The 22058-nt window shown below is 36.5% G+C and overlaps 1 protein-coding gene across 11 annotated transcripts in view; it reads right to left on the bottom strand.

Annotated features, from left to right (window-relative positions):
* Positions 1–22058, bottom strand: part of RAPGEF4 (Rap guanine nucleotide exchange factor 4) — a 407942-nt gene that overhangs the window by 239797 nt on the left and 146087 nt on the right. Inside the window, exon 1 of one of the 11 annotated variants that reach the window (XM_056794005.1) lies at positions 19704–21067. The exons of 7 other annotated variants lie outside the window; for them this stretch is intronic. In XM_056794005.1, the coding sequence (XP_056649983.1) occupies positions 19704–19751 (48 nt within the window). In that variant the 5' untranslated portion in view covers positions 19752–21067. Of the gene's footprint in view, positions 1–10684; positions 12127–19703; positions 21068–22058 lie in introns of those variants that run through there. 3 more of the 11 variants (XM_056794006.1, XM_007494382.3, XM_056794009.1) reach the window with 3 other exon arrangements.

The raw sequence follows: 22058 nt of genomic DNA, 5'->3' as shown, positions 1-22058 counted from the left end.
GTATCATGGTATCATGGAAAAACTATAATAGTTTTGTAGTTAGAATACCTGGCTGGGTTTATGCCCTGGTTTTTCTAATTACTACCTGGGTCACATTAAGCAAGAAATTTCTACCTGTCTGGGTCTCTTTTTTTCATCTATATAAAACAAAGGCATTATTTATTTATTTATAATATTTTTCCATGGTTACACGATTTGTGATTCCCACCCTTCTTTCCTTACCCCTCCCAGAGCTGAAACTCTTATGCATGTGTCATTATTCAAAACCTATTTCCATGCTATTCATATTTGCAGTAGATTGATCTTTTAACATCAAAACCCTATCCCCATCAAACCACATGATTGATCTTATATTTTTCTTTTGCATTTCTGCTCCCACAGTTCTTTCTTTGGATGCCGATAGCATTCTTTCTGATAAGTCTCTCAGAATTGTCCTGGATCATTGTATTGCTGCTAATAGAGAAGTTCATTACATTCAATTGTGCCATAATGAAATCAATCTCTGTGTACAATGTTCTCCCGGTTCTGCTCCTCTCACTCTGCATCAATTCCTGGAGGTTGTTCCAGTTCCCATGGAGTTCCTCCACTTTATTATTTCTTTGAACACAATAGTATTCCATCACCATCAGATACCACAATTTGTTCAGCAATTCCCCAATCGATAGGCACCCCCTCATTTTCCAGTATTTTGCCACCACAAAGCACAGCTATAAATATTTCTGTATAAGTCTTTTTCCTTATTATCTCTTTGAGGCACAAACCCAACAGTGGAATGGCTGGATCAAAGGGCAGGCAGTCTTTTAATGCCCTTTAAGCACAATTCCAAATTGCCCTCCAGAATGGTTGGACCAATTCACAACTCCACCAGCACTGTATTAGGGTCCTAACTTTGCCACATCCCTTCCAACATTTATCACTTAAAAGGTATTATGATTAGACAATTTCCTACATCTTTCCATGTTTTATCTCCCTGGATCCTATGATATAACCATGAGTTCCAGATCACAGCTAATGTAAAATGTCCTTTGTTCACATAGCCCCTCAAGTCAACTCACCTTTGAGAGATAAAAATAAATTCTTGGTCCTTTCTTTCTTATCAGCACTTCTTTTTTTTTCTCCCATATTCCATTATTTGAGAAATAATGGCCAGAAAATAAGGAAATGATCTTGTGTGTCAACAACATGAAGCTTCCATAGTCAATGACATTATATGTGTTAATGGAGAGAACATTGAATTTAAGTCAGGATGTGTGGGTTTCAGCTCTTCTGCCCTGTGCTTCTTGTGCTTGCTGACTATGTGTCCCTGGGGAGTCAATTCTCCTTGAGCCTTTTTTCTCATCTCTACAATGAAGGACTGAAATAGAATATTTCTAAGTATCTTGCAGCTCTAAATCCTTTACTCCATGGCACCTAATTGACTATAGCACCATACAGTTAATCCATAGTATGAAGTTTCCATTTGGGATTTTCTGGGCAGCACTATAATATTGAAACAAATTAAGAATTTACCATGGATGGCATAGAAATTTTGAAGCAAATATATTTTTCAGAGGATTATAGACTGAGATAAATAAGGGATATTAAAGAATATCTCCTCAATTCGCCCATTTTAAAGATGAGAACATTGAGTATTGAAAGTTTGAGACTTGCCCAAGCAAGTTCACAAATGTTATAGGTGGAATAAGTAAGATTCCATCCAAGGACCTCCAACTCCAAACCCAGTGCATTTGCACTGTCATATTGCCTACATAATTAAGATCATGACCTGTGTGAAGAGTATTGATGAATGGCTCTTAATTCACACTCTTATTATTTCAGAAATTGATTGCTGTGATGCTTGGCCTGAACAATAATTTTGAAATGATTTTCCGGCCCATTCCAGATGCAATAGCATGTCTGGATGACAATAGCACAGCAACTGAAGCATATCCCACCTTTTCTACTGGCAATGATTAAAAATTGGATTGGGGGTTAATTTAGGAATAAAGCAATTTGAATGTGTAAAATGGTTTCTGCTTTCTTGTTTTCCTGATTCAAAAGTAATTCAAGATATACCCTATTCTTTTTAGCAAGTAACTTTAACTAGAACTTGCTTTTCAACTGAAATATGTAGGTTTAATGCATATTTCTTGTTTCTCTAGACTGAGTCATCACATAGTCTTTCAAATCACACAAAACTTTGAAAGTTTATATCGCAACATAATTTTGCAAATGCTATTCTTTATAACTTTTTAAATTTACTCATAACCTCACACTTATCAGATTAGCTAATATGTCAGTTAAAGAAAATGATAAATATTGGAGGGAGGGTGGCAAAATTGGGAAACTGATCATTGCTAGTGGAGATGTGAACTGATCTAACCATTCTGCCCAAAGGACTACATAATAATGCATATCCTTTGCTCCAGTAATACCTCTACTGAGTCTATATCCCAAAGATATTTTGGTAAAATGGGAAAGGACCTGCTTGTACAAACATATTTATAGCTGCTCTTTTTGTGGTGGCAAAGAATTGGAAATTGAGGAGATGTCCACCAATTGGGGAGTAGTTGAAAAAATTGTGCTATATGATGGTAATAGAATATTTTTGTGCTATAAGGAATGATGAACAGGATAATTTCAGAAAAATCTGAGAAGACTTATTTCATCTGATGCAGAGTGAAGAAAGTAGAACCAGGAAAGCATTGTTCACAGTAACAGCAATATGGTAGAATGATCAATTTAGCTACTCTCAGCAATACAATGATCCAGGACAATTCTAAGGGACTTATGACAAAGAATGCTATCCACTTCCAGAGAAAGAACTGTTGGAGTCAGAATGCAGGTGGAAGCATATTACTTTTCCCTTGATTCTTTAAGTAAATGTTTTGGGGTTTGGGTTTTATAAAATTATTTACTTACAAAAATTAACATATAGAAATATGTTTTGCATGATAATACATGTGTAACCCAGAAAAAAATAACTCATGTCTATACCTACATGACCTTGTAGAACTAGATGTGACCAAAAAAAGAAATGTATTCCCTTAATTCACTGATATTTATTGCTATAGTTCCACAACCATGTACAAACAAACTATATAAAGGTCAAATTGGTGATAATCTTAGAGAGGAGGCACTAACATTAAGGGGGATCAGGAAAGGCTTTTTGCCAAAGAATGAAGGCAAAGAAGTCAGAAGACAAAAAAGGAGAAGGAAGAGAATTTCAGGCATCAGAAGATGGAGTGTCATACAAGTAATAAGAAAGTCAGTGTCACTGGATTGCATAATATATGGATGGGAGTAAGGTATGAGAAGACTGCAAGAGTGGGAACAGTTGCAGAATACAAAGGGTTTAAACAACCAAATAAAACTACACATTTGATAGATAATGAAATTCCTCATGCCTTTTGGGCTGACTTCCTCTGTAGAATTGTAGGTCAAGTCCTCATCCATCTTTTTATTGACCCCTATGTAACTTATTTCTCCTCCCAACCCTCACTCAATAATCTAGGGCAGATGTCAGGTTACATCTGGCATTCCCCTCCTGATTCATCCCAAACTTCAAGACAGGACTTCCCTTCCTTCAAGTTTCCTATTGTTTCTACTTCAACAAACATTTTTCCTTGATGTTCAGAATCAAGTTTAGAACAGGAATTCCTTTCATCTCATCCTCCATTTTTCAAAGAATGAAATAATCATTAACTGATAAGATATTGGTGGGGAGAAAGTACCAGCAGGGATGGAGACATTTGAAGTCACTCCTCATTACTATATTATGACTCTGGATCTGCCAGGTATGTACTATTTCAGCACAAGACAGCTAGATGGTGTGCTATGGATAGTGTTGGACCTGGAGTCAGAAAGAATTGTGTTCTAATCCCACCTCAGACTCTCACTAAGCTATGTAACCCTCAGCAAATCACTTAACCTCTACCTGTCACAGATTTTTCTCATCTGCAAAATTTAAATAATAATGACCACTTTCCAGGGTGGTTGTATTAAATGAAATAACATTTGTAAAGCATTTTGCAAGCCTTAAAACTAAGTATTGTTATTATTTTCTCAGACTTATCATTCATATCCTATCTCTGTTCAAGTGTTCTACAATATACTAACATATCACTCTTAGCTCCTCATCTGTTAATCCTTATCCAAATGCTGTCTGACATACTTATCAACTTTTCCTACTTCTACAGCACCCTGCATTATTGGAGTTATTCACATGACTACCTATTCTTAATATAAACTATTACTCCACCATACTTATATCTAATCTCTTCCTTTTAAATAGAGTATATCCTCCTTTCATACCTATATTCCAATCATTAGCTATTTCCCACAAAACCTATCAGATCAAATTTGCCTCTGTTCCATATTATTTCTAGTTTACCTTGTTTATTTTTATTCATTTGCATTATATTGATTTGTGTATAGGTCTCTAAAGCTATAGCTTTTCTTATTCTTCCTCACCTTGGATTTTGTCTTTTATGAATCACTGGTTCTTTACACTGACAGTTTTCTTCTTATGTCATACCTGCTATTCTCTCTAATATCTATAAATGTACATGAACTCCCTCCTCTATAATTGACCCACTAGCTCATTTTTGATTTAAGCTCCTCTTTATCAACTCTATCTGTTTTTATTAATTCTCATTAGGTATACTCCTTTCCTGTCCAAGACCCTTATTCTTGCATGTAAAGTCATGGTCCAGAAATTCAATTATCATCTTAAATCCTCATTTTCTTAACCAGACATTTGTTCCTCAAATCTATTTTTCTACCTTCAACAAGAAGTGATAGAAACACCACTTGTATGTTTCCAAGATTTTCTGTTTTTTTTTTTCTCATGACTTACCAATCCCTAAAAATGCTTCTTAGGTTACTTCTAGTAATATCACTTGTCTTACATATAACCAAAAGTGAATTCTTTGTTATTAGGTTTCACACATCTTAAGAGGCTCCTTGTCATGCCCCAGATACATGCCTTGGAAAAATAGCATACCTCTATATTGCACATGTCAGGTCAACAAATGGTCACCTTGGTACTCCTAAGCAGATTATTGAAGATTCTAACTATTCTGCTTTTTTCCTACTGATACTTTGAAATCCTCTTCCTTATTTGTCCTCAGAGGGTCCATTCTATCCTCCGTGGAAAGAATAATTTACCTAGCTTTAAATAAAGTGTCATTAATTCTTTTTACCTTTCTTCCACATCACATTTCCTCGCCCTTTAAACTAGTCACAATCTGAGAGGAGCAATTGGTCTTTGCTGCAAGTGTGGTCAAATTGAAAGAATTCCAAATTGGAACTGTGGGAGAGGGAGAAAGCAGTTAAGGATATCAGAGTAAAGTAGAGTAAAGAGGGGAAGCCCTACCAAAACTTTGGATTCTTTGGCTATCAGTCACTGCCCTTCTACTTGTATTTGAAGAAGTTGGAGCCAGGAAAATTTTCTTCATATTGGCAATATTTTACAACTTGCCAAATATTTAAAAAGTTGTTGTGTGGAAGAGAGATTAAGTTTGTTTTTCTTAGCCCCAGGGTCCAGAATCCAGAACAATGTATAGAAGTTGCAAAGAAGTAGATTTAGATTTGCCTTTAGAAATAAATTACTAACAATTAAAACTGTCCAAAAATGGAATGGGCTACCTTGGGAGGTGGTAGGTTCCCCCTTAAGCTGAAATTGGGATGCCACTCTACAGGTATGTTGTAGTAAGAATCTTTTTCAGGTGTGGATACCTCCCAACTCTTTCATTCTATTATTCTGTAATCAGCCATTCAAAACTGAATAGGCTGACAGAGGCAGAATGATTACTTATAAGAAACATGTAAAAGATGCTTTTTCTTGAAGCTCATTACAACTCTGAGACTTGGTCATGTATTTCAGTACATTACCTATAACCCTACAGCCTATATCAAGAACAGAAAGGAAATGTTGTAAAAAAAAAAAAGGATTTAACTGAGCTATCTTTCTTTTTAGTTTTTATGGCTCAATTACTGAAATATACACAAAAAAGACACCTGATTACTTTACTGTGCCCCATAATCTTCCACCTCTCTTAACTTACAAGTTAAGGGGTAAGTCACACAAAAAATGAGAATGGTAGAAGCTCTGAATCAAATTGAGAAAACTGCTTTGTATTGCTGTCATTTAGTGAGGAGTGGGGATTGGCTAAGCAAAAAGGCTGGCTAGAAATGCTGGGCAGCTTTTTAGTTTTTCTGAATATCTATTATTTTGAAGAGAAATTATTTAAATGTTGTGAATTCATATATCAGATACATTTATTCAAAAACAGACTTTTTAAGACCATGGTTTTCATTTGAAAAGAGGATTTTTTCTCCTTTAATTTTTCATAGCACCTTGTTTTATCTTCTCTAATACACTTATAATGTTTTATTAGTGTATAACCCTTGTGATTCTAACCTCCACATTCTGTTTTCTAGGATCCCTAAACTGATTCTTGAACCACCGGCAAGCACACTCAACCCTTCTCCCATAATCAGAACATTCTTCACAATTAATTTATATTGAAATTTCCTATTCTTAATGTTAACTTCCTCCTCTTCCCTCTTCCTAACCAATCACTATAATTTCAGGCACTTTCTGGCAATTCTTCCTTTTGGAAACACAAATAGATATTAAGATTACATAAAAGGCCCATGATGATCCTGGATCTTGTTTGAGAATAAAATATAAACACAGACTTGCTGTTATGTAATGTTTCATGCCTTTACATGCTCTTATTGAAAGTGATAATCTTGTGTTCCTTGTCTAATAATTATTGATTTCATAATTTTCTTTCCTCTCAAAACAACTTAACTAAGACACTCTAGTTTCACCCTCCTATTTATAAAACTTTTCCTTTTTTTCTTTTTATTCTTGGAGTTTCTGTATAATCATAATTAAATAGGGATTCTTCTGTGAATCATACCCCCAGCACCAACTCAAATTCAAATTGCAAATCCAAGTTATCTTCCTGAAACTGTCATTTTTGCCAACTCTTTTTAAAACTGATAAAATTCATCCAGACTCCTAGACAAAAAAGCAATTCTTAGTTGTCATTAATTCCACCTTTTATCCCTTATAATCTGTCACTGTATTCTATTATTTCAAAATCTTTCATATTTTCTTTTTTCCTTTCTAGTCCCACCACAACTGTCCTACTCATCTCACATCTGATTTACTACAGCAACCTTCTAATTTGTGTCTCTGATGGCAGCATCTCTGCTCTTCAATTTCACTGGAATACTATCTGCTAGTCTAATCCTCTTTAAATGCTACTGGGCAAATTACTTAACTTTTCTGGCCCTCAGCTTCCTCAAAATGAAGGGGTGAACTAGATAACTACTTCTAAGGTCTTTTACAGTTTTAAGCCTATAATCCTATGCTGCAAATCTTTTCTATTATATGTAACTATTTTGCTCTGAAAGTTACGACTCCCTAGAGTCCATTGAATTAAGTGTAAAATCTGGTACCCAGTTTTCAAGATCTTTTATAATTTTTCTCCATCTTGTCAAACGTTTATTCTCTAACACAAATTTTTCAGTCTGACTGGTCTCCTTAATGTTCTCTGAACAGCATGTTAATTAATGCTCACTCTTGTGATTCGTGTAAATTTCCTCCCCATTTCTTAATGTCCATTCCCTTCCACTTTCATGCATACATATAGAAATTTTAAGAACCAATTGAAGTACAATCTCCTATAAACCATTTCTCCAAATACAGTCCTTTTTGGAACTCTGTACATAAATTATATTCCATGGCATATGGCTCTTAACATTGGATTTTTCATTGTCCTGTACTTTTTTTTCATATTTTCTTTGAGTCACTGTAGCTTAAATAATTTTGTTAAAACACCCTTACCATCTCTTCCTGTGTTTTATATATATTAATCATTTCTTATGTGTTCATTATTTTTACCCAAATAAGATCATAATCACCAAGTTGGAAGGACTTTTGTGGGGTCATTTAGTCCAATGGCATCATATCTAACAACCTAACATATACCTGCCCACTATTACTCCAGCTTAATTTTGAAGACCTCTAGTGAGGAATGCTATGCTTCCTGAGGTAGTTCATTCCACTTCAGGATAGCTCTCAATTATTAGGAAGCTTTCCATTACATAGGGATGAAACCTACCTCTCTGAATCTTACACTCCCTGCTCTTAATTCTGTCACCCTAAAGACAATTATGATGACCAAATAACACATCTTCCATTTTTCAGGCTAAACATCATTTTCTTCCATCAGTTTTCCTATGTCACAATGAAATCTCTTTATAATCTCAGTTATTTACTGGATGCATTCGAGTTTCTCACTGCCATTCTCATCGTGTGGCTAGAATGTGTCTTTGGACAGCAGGACCAATATGGTGGGATCACCACTTCCCTTGTCCTAAGGAACAGCCTATGAGTTTTGGTAGCTTTACCCTCACTATCGATATCCATTTTGTTAAACTGTGAGCTCCTTAAAGACAAGAACCACTTGGCATAGTTCATTGGTAACTCCTATTGTACCTTGTATCATAGTAGATGCTTAATAGTCATTTGTGATGGAGAGAATGGAAGAGGATAACTGTCTATTCCCATTTTTCTGGCTGTTATCTAACCCAACTCTTCCTTGGCAGACTAATTTATTCATAGAATACTTCTTAATATAACAAAAGTTCTCCCTGACACCTTGATGACCTAATCCTAAAGGAAATGTAAATAATACCCACAAGAGAATAAAGGAACTGCAATTACCAGGCTTCCTTCCAACCCACAGGCATATTTATTTTTCCCCTAACTGCAATGTAATTACTATTGGTTTTTTAGTGGGATTCTCCATATGTCCTTTAGTTGGAGGCAGTAAGACCCAATGCTTCCTTTTAACTCCTCCTGGTCTTTGGCCAGCTTACCTCATTCTACTGAGTAGTCTCTCCTTTTACAGTTTGTTATTGTTATTTAAACTTTCCATCACTTAATCAATACTGTATTTGGCCACCATTGCTGTTGACTCTACAAAAAAGACTCTCCTCCTCAAAACAGCTTGTTTGGTTTGCAGTAAGCTGAGTCTAAGCACAGTCTGGCTACTTTGGCCATTCCAGGGAATAAGGATAAGTTTAAGGAAATTTAAAGCCAAACTGAGCTAAGGATTGAATGCAGCTGCTGTGCCAGCTGTGTAACCATTCTCAACTTTGTCCATTACTTCAGAAACTCAACTATTCAGCACAGCCATCACCCGACTGGTGCTCCTGTTGGCCTTACGTATTTGGCAGCAAAGATTATTGCAGAAATGAATGCTGGAGGATATTTTTAGCAAATCGCATGCTGCTCTATCAACAATTAAAAAGATTAGGATTCAGCAGACATATGCCTCTAATTATTGCAGGATCGAAGACATACTGATGGAACATAGCTAATTGGTCAATGTTTATTTTTCACTAGCAGGTCTATGATGCCAAAACTTCATCTTTCAGGCAAGATACCTCAAAGTCTCTTGGGCAACATTCCCCTTCCTCACTCTCTACCCTCTTTTACCACTCAATCCACTTGAAGTAAATTTTCCACTGAATTTTCAGGCATAGAGCACTATTGGAGTTGACACTTTAAATCCCAACCACTCTTAACCCCCTCAAAAAACATCATGGCGTGATGTGGGTTATTTAAAGATTAGTTTTGAAATTCCATTTGGGATAGAGCTTGTGGCCAGTTAGTGGGTTAGTTTTAGCCTTCCCTCAGACTATCCTATGCTTAGTCTTCTGCAGATTCCCTTCTAAACAAAAACACTGCCACTGCCTCAGCCATAAAATCCTGGCTTCCCTTCCCCTTGCCCATGCATTATTTAAGCATGTTGCTCTGTGCACTGGCATTAGAATTTTCCTCTGAGTAACAATCAGTAACAGCTTTATACACTGCTCTGACAGGAAATGTGGGATAGCTCAGCGAGTTCCACCCATTCGTTGCTATACTCCAGCCTTGATAATGAGATATGATAATCTAATTTGGTAAAAATAAACTGTGAAATCAGAGATTTGCAGCAAAAAACTTTTAAAATGTAATTCAGACTAGCAATCAATGCTTATTCAGTTTCCTTGCCATCGCAGCCTCCTCTCTTTGCAGATGCTTAAGTGATGCTAAATTAAATAATTGACAAATTTTTAAAACTGCTGGAAATTACCATCTGTGCTTAATTTTGGAATATAAAAAGGTCCATAGAAAACACCCTTTATGATTATTTTGCCTAATAACAGCTATAAAACAATACAAACATCCCAGCAGTAGAAATAGAATGCATTTTTGAGGAGGTTGTACTTGCATATTCAGAGTATTTCAAAATAAAAGACAACACTAGAGAAATGCTGGGTTGCCCTCCCCTGCCAAAAGACAACCCTCATGTATTTTCTTAACATATAGCAAAGGATTTGGACTTCTACTTCAAAATACCATGAAAAAAGAAAACCAAACTTTCAAACACTGACACATGGTCTTAATTAAGTAATGCCAATTTTATATGTTTCATTCCAAGATTTATACAGTACTAAATTATCCTCTATTAAATATTTCACTCCATTACGTTAATGTCAAATATGGACAAAATGAAATCTAATGTTGTAAATACACATTCTCAAACCAGTGAAAACACAGAGAGAAGAGACATAGTCCCTGCTACTCAGAAACATCTACATGAGGTATATGTATATAAAACAAACTGAAACTTACACTGAGGTCTCCTTACAGGTTCAGCCCAGCAAATAACCCTAAGGGCACATTTTAGATTTTTAATCCATGTTCTTCTGTTCTTCTCCCTGATGTGACTACTCAGGCACATGGTCAAGTTGCAATCAGCTTCTCCCTTAGTGATGTATGAGAGCTGTGCTGATTTATCTTGTCTTTCTGCAGCATATTAGCACTAATGTTTCTGCATCCTACCTTAGCCGTAGCCACTGCTTTATCATTGGTAATCCAAATTAAAGAGCCAGTGAATGGAGCAGGGCTTTTTTATTTTCCTTTGCCATGAGACAATTGCCAGGCAGTCCCTCCCAGACAAGGATTCCACTGTTTATTCTACTGAACCTCCCCTTCAATATCCCATTGAGAGGGCGACTCAGGGAAGCAAAAGGATGAGTCCAATGAGACTGTCCTAGTTCAAAGGTCTGTTTATGATTTATTCTACTAAATGGTACAGATGGCCTCAGGAAAGACTGTAGGCAGCTGTCACTTGTGAATTTTGTAGTCAGGATTCCAGAATTAAATCACTTTTATAAAGATAACACTTGATACTCAACTGCCTGAATATCTAACTTGCCTTTCTGTTATCCCTACTTGGCTAATACTGTGAAAAATCTCCCATTTCCTCACCAATAAGTGCTTTATATATTAGATCGTGATTATGAACACTGATACAAATGTTATAATTTAGAGCAAATCATTATACCGGAGAAGCATAAAACGCTATGAAAATTAGAAGAGACTAATCAAACAAATCATTATTACCACTCCTATGCTTTGCTGTCAAGAAGCAATAGCAGCACAGGCCAGTGATTAAAGGCCTTCTTTTATTCATGAGTTTTGGGTTTCATTCCCCAGGAGATACTTAAAGTGCTCCTTAAATATTTGCAAAGGGCCACAGAATCTCAGCATTCTTTACAGGGTAATTTTGAATTGGCTGTCAAAGGTGTACAGAATCATCTGAAATCTCTGGACTCTGGTGAAATAAGACTAGTAAAAGAAGATTGGGTTGGGTCCTCCTTTCAAGAAACAAGCACGATTTCTGAGTGGGAAATTCACATCCTTGTTGCACTTGATAAATTCAGGCAGTCTGGTGGTGTGCATAGAATCCAGGACAGCCTGATGATCCCTGAAACTTCCCTACATTCAGCTCAACATGAATTAAAATTACACAGGGAATTTTAAGCTTAACATGAGAAGACCAAAAAAGAGGCATTGTTGTGTTAATTTACTCTTCTGGAATAAGCCAACAAACAGAGCTATTTCTGTCCCTGAGCTTCTCTTGTGTGGTGATTATAATGGCCACTTCTTATATTACCTCGCAGCTCTTTACAGACTTTGTAATTTTTCTCCAAATGATGGCTGAATACAAACAACTTAGCCTTGCTATGGGCGGGGCTTAAAAATCAGCCTGGTGAAATGCCTTGACAGTTTATTAATATAAATATGTATATACACACACATGCACGTATTATGTATATGCATATGTATATACACATGCATGTTTATATGTACATAATGTATGCTAACAGGAGACAATATAGTGTGACATATTGCCATATTATACATAGACTCAGAAGGAAATCAAAGTGTCAATTTTATCAGCATGTGTGTGTGTCTATATATATATATATACTGTCCCATCTAGCTGCCATATATAAAAATGGCAGCTAGGTGGAATAGTGGATAGAGCACTGTGCCTGGAATCAGGAAGATCTAAATTTAAATCCAATCTCAGACACTCAGGAGATGTGTGACCCTAGGCAAGTCACTCATCTTCTATTTGCCTTACACCACACCACTAGAGAAGAAAATGGCAAAACACTCTAGTATCTTGGCCAAGAAAACCTCACAGATTGTATGGTCCACAAGGTCACAAGAATCAGACACAAATGAACAACTGAATAACAACAACAACAAATGTATGTATCATATGCTTTCCAACAGCTAATAGAATACAATCTAGTACAATATATTACTATATCATACACAGATTCAGAAGAAACCAAATATCAATTAATCCACAAGTATATATACATATAATTTCACACAATCTTTAATAAATATAAAACATATTACCTTATATAATAAAATAAATGTAATGTAATATTGTAGAATAGAATATACCAATTCAGAAGAAAATAATATCTATTAATCAAGCAACAAGTATTTATTAAACACCTACAATGTTCCAGGCTTCCCTTCATATTGGAAGACATGATGATGATGATGATGATGATTAACTATGTATGTTGAATTAAAATGGATAAAAAGTAGTTTAATGGTCTACTTGGAATGCTGAGGTAGTGTCCTTCCTCTTACAAAAAGGATGACTAGAACTTTATTGACAAAACTTAACAAGGTAATATATTTACTCCAGAATTTACAATTGTATATTTTCACTTTTATTGGTCACGTATATTTCTCTTGTCTAATCTAAGATACAAATTCTTCAATGAAAAAATGAATGACAGAATGGGGTGCTAGACTTAACATCAGAGGACTTGATTTGAGTGGTTATAATTATGATGGAGGCAAACTGAGTTCTATTATAGGACACCATTAAGAGAAAGGGCAACTATCAAGCTTCCACCTCACCTCAAAGTCTTCAATTATGAGGCACAATCACTCCCAGGGTCCCATTCTTCCATTACTCCTCTCCTAGATTCTCTCCCTGATTTCAACCTTCACAGTAAAAGAAGATGGATTCTCTTGGAGATGGATCATAAACGTGGAGCTAGAAAATATCTTTGATGTCATTTTTTATTTTACCTCTAAAAGTAACCTCAGAGGTCATCTAGTCTAATTCCATTATTTTACAAATATGGAAACCAAAGCTCTGAGAGGTTTAGAGAATTTCCACAATCAAATAGCTACTAGTTGTCTAAGACAGAAACCAAATTTAAGAGCTCCTGACTTCAGGATTCAGTACTCTATCCATTACACACCCTTTCCTAGACTAACTGTACTCACAGTCAGTCAGTTCTTTGCACCACTACTGTTTCCTCCCCTTTCCCTATTAGATTGTTTTCTATTCCACCATTGCATCATCCTCTCTCATCAGCATTTTTGCACAGGTAAAAAAATCTTAGTTATGGCTCTCATTTCTAAGTCCTAATTTTGTCACCAACTAGTTATTGGGCTATAGTCAAATAAATTCAGCTATGTAATCTCAGACACTTACTGTGTGACCTTGGGCATGTCACTAAACCTGTTTATCTTAGGTTCCTTAGTGGAGATAATGATAGCACCTACCTCCCAGGGTTGTGAAGATCTGATGAGATAATAATTATGAAGTACTTAGCACAGTTCCTGGCACATAGGAAGTACTAAACAAAGTTTAGCTATTATTATATATGTGAGAAAGACAGAGACAGAGAGAATGTCCATTACTGTATTTTTTTTGGTAGATTAGTCATATCCCACTCTCTGTGACCCCATTTTGGGTTTTCTTAGCAAAGATACTGGAGAAGTTTGCCATTTCCTTCTTTAGTTTATTTTTCAGACGAGTAACTAAGGCAAATAGAGTTAAGCAACTTGTCCAGTGTCACACACCTAATTAAGTATCTGGGGCTAGATTTGAACTCCAGTCCTCCTGACTCCAGGGCTTGTACTCCATCCACTGCACCCAACTGCTGGGCTCAATATACAAAAATAAAAGACGCTTTCATAAGAGATACAAAGGATGCAATATTCAAACCAGTAGAATTTAGTAGAGTATAAGTCAGAATGTGTAATTATGGGACGAGGACAAAAGGTAGTCATGATGAGAGTGAGATGGGGTTAATTAGGGAAGGTTTCTTGAAGTGTGTTTCAGTCATTGCTGTGATGTGGAAAAAGAGGAGGAGGAGAGGGAAAAAAGAAAGATGAGAAGGAGGAGTCTAAGGAAGAGAAGGAACAAGCTTTAGATTAGTCCCCCCAAAATCCCCAAACTTGGTCCCACTGCTTTGCTCTGTAGGAAGAGAACTAAAGCAATACCCACAGAGCACAGGATCCTTACTAGCTGTGTGATCCTCCTCATCTATAAAACTGGGCTAATAATACCTTTTCTCAGAGTATTTGTGAGAATCAAAAGAGATAATGTACTTTTAAGTGTTCTGCAAACCTTAAAGCACTATATAACTGTGACCTACATTACTGTAGGTAGGTAGATGGTGCATTGGATAGAATACCAAGCTTTGAGTCAGAAATATCTGAGTTGAAAACTGGCCTCAGACAAACTACTCCAGTATCATCAAGAAAAAACCTATGGACACAGGAAATATTTGGAAATATTTGGAATATAGTTATTTGAAAATAACTAAACAACAATAACAAATATTATAATGGCATCTCCATATCTCACCCATACACATATGCTAAATTAGGGGCAGCTAGTTGGCAGAGTGGATATAGTACTGTGCTCAAAATCAAAAAGACTCCTCTTTATGAGTTCAAATCCAGCTTCAGAAATTTACTTTGTGTGTGATCTGGGGAATTCATTTTACCCTGTTTGCCTTAGTTCCTCATCCATAAAATGAGTTAGAAAAAGAAATAGCAAACTACTCTAGTAGTGAAAATACCATATGGGCTTATGAAGAGTTGGACTCAACTGAACAACTACTGCTAAATTAAGCACTTTTCTTAAAAATTCAATTCTAAAAACCCATGTAATTGCTTTGAATTCCTTTGAAAATATGCATATTAAAAATTATGCCTATTAATTATGCCTGAGTGATTCTAGATTTAAACCTGGACTTAAGTCCTGAACCTGCACCTTATTATTATATGACCAAATGATTTAACTTCTCTAGACTTTAGCATCCTTATTTATAAAATTTGGGATTTGGATATGGTGGCTTTAAAATGTTCTTTCATCCATAAATCTATGTTCCCAAGTCACTGTTGCTGTTGCTGTAGTAAATAATTTTTTAAAAAATTCCCCTTAGGATAAAACTTATCATGGTTCTATAGCATGACATCCGGGTTGCTTCTGCAATTGTACTTGCACTTGTTCATTTGGTCTCCAGAGGGCAACCATTAATTCAGGCTTTAGGGATACCTTATGGATCCTCATTTCTTACACTGTACCTAATGAATTCTCAATGTTATGCTTCCCACTAACAATCATCTCGGAGATACAATTTGTTTTTAGTAAAGGCTTTTACTCAGAGAGCATAGTTAAAAACAGTAGTTACAAAACATTGCTCAACATAAACCTGGGTTGCCACCTCCCACACATGTATACAATACCTAAACTCAATACCTAAAGAAATGTTGTGTGCTGTTATGGGGTCTTTGCACAAGAAAAAGGGAAATACCTGCATCCACACTTGGAGCCAAAGCTAGATGACAAGGCACCAGGTGTTATTCCAAGAGAAATATTCAAATCAGATGTACTAGGTGGCATCTGATGGTTCTAATAAACAATTAATTTACTAAAAATGTACCTGGTGACCTCCTAAGAAGTCTCCAAAAAAGTGACGTGTCCTGTAATAATATTCCTGAGGAGATTGTAAGGTCTCAATCCAAAGAACCAGTCTTCTGTGCTCTTGGTCCAAATGGCCCATTATTGGTTGTAAAATTAACTCAAATTGCCCCACATTTGTTTCACACTTTCCTGGCTCACAATGGCACTAGGTGGAGTGAATCCAAGAGATGCTCTATCCGCTGTAAAATCCACTGTATCCAAACTTGGTGTCTATCCACTGAGCAAGCTGCCCAATCTGAATCCTGGCTTATAACACAGACCCCTGAGGTGGTAGCAATGAGAAGGTGGGAAGGGTACAAGTGAGCCAGATCTGATGGTGAAAGAAAAAGGTGAGGTTTCAAGGCACAAATGAAACTACACACAAACATCATTAACAGAAAGACTTTCCAACTGTCTGGGGACTTTAGAATTACATGTAACTAACACGCTCATTCAAAAACACCCATCTCTTTATTGAGGCAAATCCCTTAAAGACCTCTTTACCAGACAATACTAAGTCACCCCATTTGAGCTGGAATATTCTACATCCCATCCTATATCATGAAAGCCATGAAATGAAGATTCAAGTTTAGTTCTTTACCAAGCTGCTTCTGAAATTGGAAGGAAAAAGTATAGGAAACAAATCTCAAAGTTTTTAAAGACTTGATGCTCACAAGTGACTTTCCACCACCTTGTTGTATTTTGTGGCAGAATTTCTTGAAGGGCATGGAAATGTGATTGGCTCCTAAACCCTCAACTCTAGCAGTGGACAATGTGGAAGATCTTTTTTGTTGTTGTTGTTTTAATGTTTGGTTTGTTTATTTGAAAAACAGTCTCCATGCTCATCTGAGAGTTGTCAACTCTGGTATGCTTTCCATTAAAAGTTAAAGAACTTCCTGATGTAAAGCTTAGCCTGGGATTTCAAGGAATAGAGGAAAAACCATAAGTTTTCAGTTGAACTAAAAACAGAGTTTTTTGATGGTATATAGTTAATTTAGGGGACACTCTCCCTCACATAAGAAGAGTATAAGATTTCCTTTTGCTAGAGCTGCCACCCACTGGGTCTCCATTTTTGTCTGGCTCATAAAAATGAAACCTCACATGTAACTCCCAATAAGTTGGCTCTATGTAAACAGGGCAACCTCTGGTAGAGGCTGTGTAGTTTTGCATTGAGACAGCCAAAGGAACCCAGAGCCACTTACACTTAAGGCAAGAAAACCCTAGGCACCTTTAAATACACCAGCAATTAATAAGGCTGAAATCATGGATTTGGTAGGTAGTCTCTAGAGCAGTTCCAATTAACATTCCCTACTCTCCTCTCCTTCTCCTCTGAGTCCGATTTTCTATCAAATAACCAACCACCAAGCATTTCTTAAGGTCCTACTATGTGCTAGGCACTGTGGTAGGTACAAAGACAGGCAATAATCAAACACCAATCATAGGGCAAGAACTATTCTATATTACTGAATAGGAGAGTTTCTTTTTCTATCTCACTTCGAAGAGGTTACTTGAATTTTTCTGTCTTGCCCTATAAGTCAGCACCACCTCCTCATTAATTCCTTTGCCTATTAGCAAACCCCAAGGGTCCCTCTGAAAACTTCATGCATGGCTTCCACATCTTAGATCTGACAACTATTCAGCTTTCTCAGCCTAGCTCTATTATAATTGGAGGTCTCTAAAAAGACTGATTTTTATAGTCTGACTTTTGTCTGCCCAGACAGGTGTCTTCCATTTATAGTAATGTTGCTATGGAACTAATTACCCCCTGCAATATATTTTCAGCTATAGTCATTTTTTGTGGCACCAATTAACAATGTTAGGTTGAGTATGCCTATGTGTACCTTCAACAAAGAATGGAGAGACCAACATATTAGCCTGTACCACATAAGCGTCATCTGCCATGCTTATAGTCTAGTGTTTCACCAAAGTATTATGCATAAAACAATGCAAATGACATGGTAATACTCTGAACAAGCAGATTATGTGCACTTCTATAGGAAGAGCAATTAAGGCAATTAAGAATGTTAAGTCAAACAAATTATCACAAATTACATGTAAGTTTTAATTAAATATGATCTCTGGTAATGAGGAAAATATTAATGATATTAATGATAAAGATGAGAATATTACAGAATATTTCAGCTGGAAGGAACCTTAGAGATCATCTAGTCCAAGAACTTTCATTGAGCAAAGGAGATGAGGTTCAAAAAAAGTAGAATAATGTGTCCACAATGACACAGCTATTTAGTAACAGAATGAATGAAATCAGAGGTTCCTGCCTTCCAGCCACATGTTCTTTCTATGCTACCATATTAGATCAGGAAGGAAACAAACATTTACCAAGTACCTACTATGTGTCAGGCACTGTACTAAGCACTTTACAAATATTATGTCACCTGATCCCAACATAAATCCTGGGAAATAGGATTTACAATTGAATAAGCTGAGGCAAACAGAGAATAATTGGTTCTCTAAGGTAACACTGCTAGTAAGTGTCCAAGGCTAGATTTGAATTCAATCCTTCCTAACTCCAAACCCCAAACTGTGTCCAGATGCATTAATGACCTGCCTCCAAAAAAAAGTGTATATTTGTAATTACTCTTAATGCCCTTATTCACAATTATTCACAATAAAGTTACTTGAATTATTCTTATCACTCTCAAGGATAGCAAAATAACTGAAATATTGAAGGATAAGTATAATTATTATTGGCAATAATACTTAAAAATCATTTTAAGGTTTATGAACCTTATAATAGACTTGCCTCACCACAATCCTTTGAGATAGCTAAAGTATCCCACTTTTTAGTTTCAGTGAAGTTAAGTGATTTGTTCAAGGTAAAATAGCTCAAAAAGGGTCAGAGTCCCAGATCCCAGGTCCTATTAATACCAGTTCCAATGATCTTTCCTTTTTCCAATTTATTTTTGATATATGTAATAGGAATAAACTATCACTGACTTACTCATAAAATATGAGTTCAGGGGAAAAGTGTTAATTGATTATGAATTTATAAAATTTATTAAGAATGCCTTGAGGTATATGAAAACATAAGGCTCTACACCAGAATTAACCCAAGTCCAAAATAATTCCTCTCTTAGTGGAGTCAGAAACTTTCCTTATGGATAAAGAAAGGAAAAACAACAGGATGTGCCTTGGCCCAAGACATCGTAATCATTAAGATGAAGAAATAGCAAGTTATTATGGGCTCCAAACAATTCCCACTCCAAGATACATGAAATATGTGGACATGAAATGTGTAATGAACCCATGTTTCCAGTGAATCACTACTGACCTAAGGGAAATGAAGAGAGGAAAGACAAAAAAAAATAATCTCCAAGATAATCAAGACCTAAATTAAGTGTCAAGTTTAGAACATGATCCTGTTAAAGCAAAATATCTCCACTTATTTTATGCTAAATAATAGAAACAAAAATACTTTTGGCATCTAATTCCTAAAGCCTTCTCTACTTAAGTACTCTAGTCAGTACATAATTCTAAAGGAAAATTGATTAGATAAAGTAAGTCCTTTTTTATTCATCCACCAAATCTCAAAATTACTACCTGTTTTCTCCTCCACATGTGTCTAGCCGTTCTTGTACAGCCTCTCATCTCCTTATTCTTCTGTTTTCAAGCTAGCACCAAGACAGAGATCACACTGAGTCTTGTCACCTTGTTTACACTTTTGGCTTCCTGGCTAGGCAGGCTGGCCCAGGGCGGGGGAGCCAAGGTAAGAGCTAAGAGAATGGACCAGGGTGGTGGCAGGTCAGCATGGGGCAAGCCTTTAAAAACACAAGATGGAGGAGCTACTCCAGGTCACATACCTCTTGTGTCTAGTCCTATTCACCTTGACATGTAAGAACAAAAAGGAGTTATTTTCCCTGAAAAAAAAAATCTGCCCTTTGGGTGACTCCAAAAATAATAATGAAAATGCTGATGATGATAAATTTACTTCTAGGTGCCTTTGTTCCACAGAACTCAAAGAACCTTATATATCATCTTTCTGCTTTCATACCTACTCTGGTTTCACTTCTATGTTACCACTAACTCTGCAAATAGAAAGGGGGGGGCACAGAAGAGCTCAAGAGATCTGAAGATTCTGATATGTCCCCACACCTATGACTTACTTCTAAATTTATCTAGCAAAGGTCTTAGAGAAGATTGGAGGCTGTTGGAGTCATACTACAGAGAAGAGAAAATAGACATTTTTTAAATAAAGGTCTCTGAAATTACTCAGAGGATGTCCTACAATTGATGAGGTCAAGGAAAAAAAATATTCAAACAATCCTAGCGGATAGGGAATTGGTGGCAGGGTCCTAGCAGGAATTAATTTGCAAAACAGTAAATTGCATACAACTTTTTGCAATCTAATGTCAAAGGATATGGGTTCAAATCTCACCATTGCTACTTATTACCTGCCTCTGGCAAGTTACTCTGGGTTTAGTTTCTTTTGGGGGGAGGGGTAAAACCCTCTCCTTCCATTTTAGAATCAACATTCTGTATTGGTTCTAAAGCAGAAAAACTGTAAGAGTTAGGGAATGGGGGTTAAGTGACTGGTCCAGGATCACTCAGCTAAGAAATGTTTGAGGGAAAATTTGAACCCAGGACATCTTATCCTGGTTCTCAAACCACTGATCCACCTTGCTTTCCCTACTATAGATTTTAGTTTTTTTCATCTGTAAAATTAGTTTTGGACAAGAAGAGATTTAGACCAGAAGAACTTCAAAGTTTCTCCTAGTTTTAAATGTATTTTTTTAAACCCTTACCTGCAGGGAGCCAACAGACCCCCATTGGCTGACATAGCCACAGTGGGAAGCCAGAAAACTGCAAAGCAGCCCCCCAAGAACAAAAGCCCCCTGCTAATCCCTTTCTGTGACTTTTCTCTCTCCAACTTCCCTAATTAATGAACTTGTTATGATTATTATTCTCTCCCCAATACAGGAGAAATAAAATGAGAGCAAATACTTATAGGATATATATATATATATATATATATCCATCCATCCCACTTTAGTCCCCCTAGGTTATTACCCTAAAAGATTACATTTACAGAATTAAAGCCCAAAGATCATTACTCCCCCCTCCTTCCTTAAACACAGAGCTACATTCATTCCTATTACAAGTCAGGCAAGCCAAGAACATCAATCACCTTCAAGACACACTCCACTGAATTCTGATTATGGACAGAAACCAAGCAACATTGCCAGGTGCTTTAAAGTAACACAAGAAAAGTAGAACCTGTAAATTGAGGAAAACTCCAAATCTGGTCTGTCATTAAATTACCCTCTAAACTTATACCTAGCTACAAAATGTTTTGCTACCCATCTCCCAAGTAATTGTGATTGATTGTGAAAGTTAACCAAAAGTAACAATGATTCTCCTAGGTCAGGGAGAACTAACCTCTAGATCACCCTGTTTATGTCATTCATCTATAACAACAATATTTCACTGACTATCTCCTTAAGCTACTCGCCTTGTTAAGTTTCATGGAAATGTGTATGTAGAAAATTGATTGTGTGCCAAAAAAAAGTATGTAATCATCAGCCTATATATAAAATAAATGAACCTTTGTGCTATGGCAGAACACTGTGTGATGCCTATGTATGTAGGCCTGAGCACACAGTGCCTCTCATCTCCATTACTTGACTGGATTGTCACATCTAGATGGAGCAAGCCCGGACCCTCAGGTAGTCTACTGGATGACTCGCAAAGCTTACCTTACATCTTAGAATCAATACTGTGTATTGGTTCTAAGGCAGAAGAGTGGTAAGGGCTAGGCAATGGGAGACTTGCCCAGGGTCACAGAGCTAGGAAATATCAGAGGCCAGTTTTGGATCCAGGAGCTCCTATCTCTGGACCTGGCTCTCAATCCACTGAGCCACCCAGTTGCCCCCCTAGTTCTAAATTTATGATATTGTG

This window comes from Monodelphis domestica, chromosome 4 (genome assembly GCF_027887165.1).
Source record: "Monodelphis domestica isolate mMonDom1 chromosome 4, mMonDom1.pri, whole genome shotgun sequence".
In the NCBI taxonomy this organism is placed as follows: Eukaryota; Metazoa; Chordata; class Mammalia; order Didelphimorphia; family Didelphidae; genus Monodelphis; species Monodelphis domestica.
This window is presented reverse-complemented; position numbering and strand designations above follow the sequence as displayed.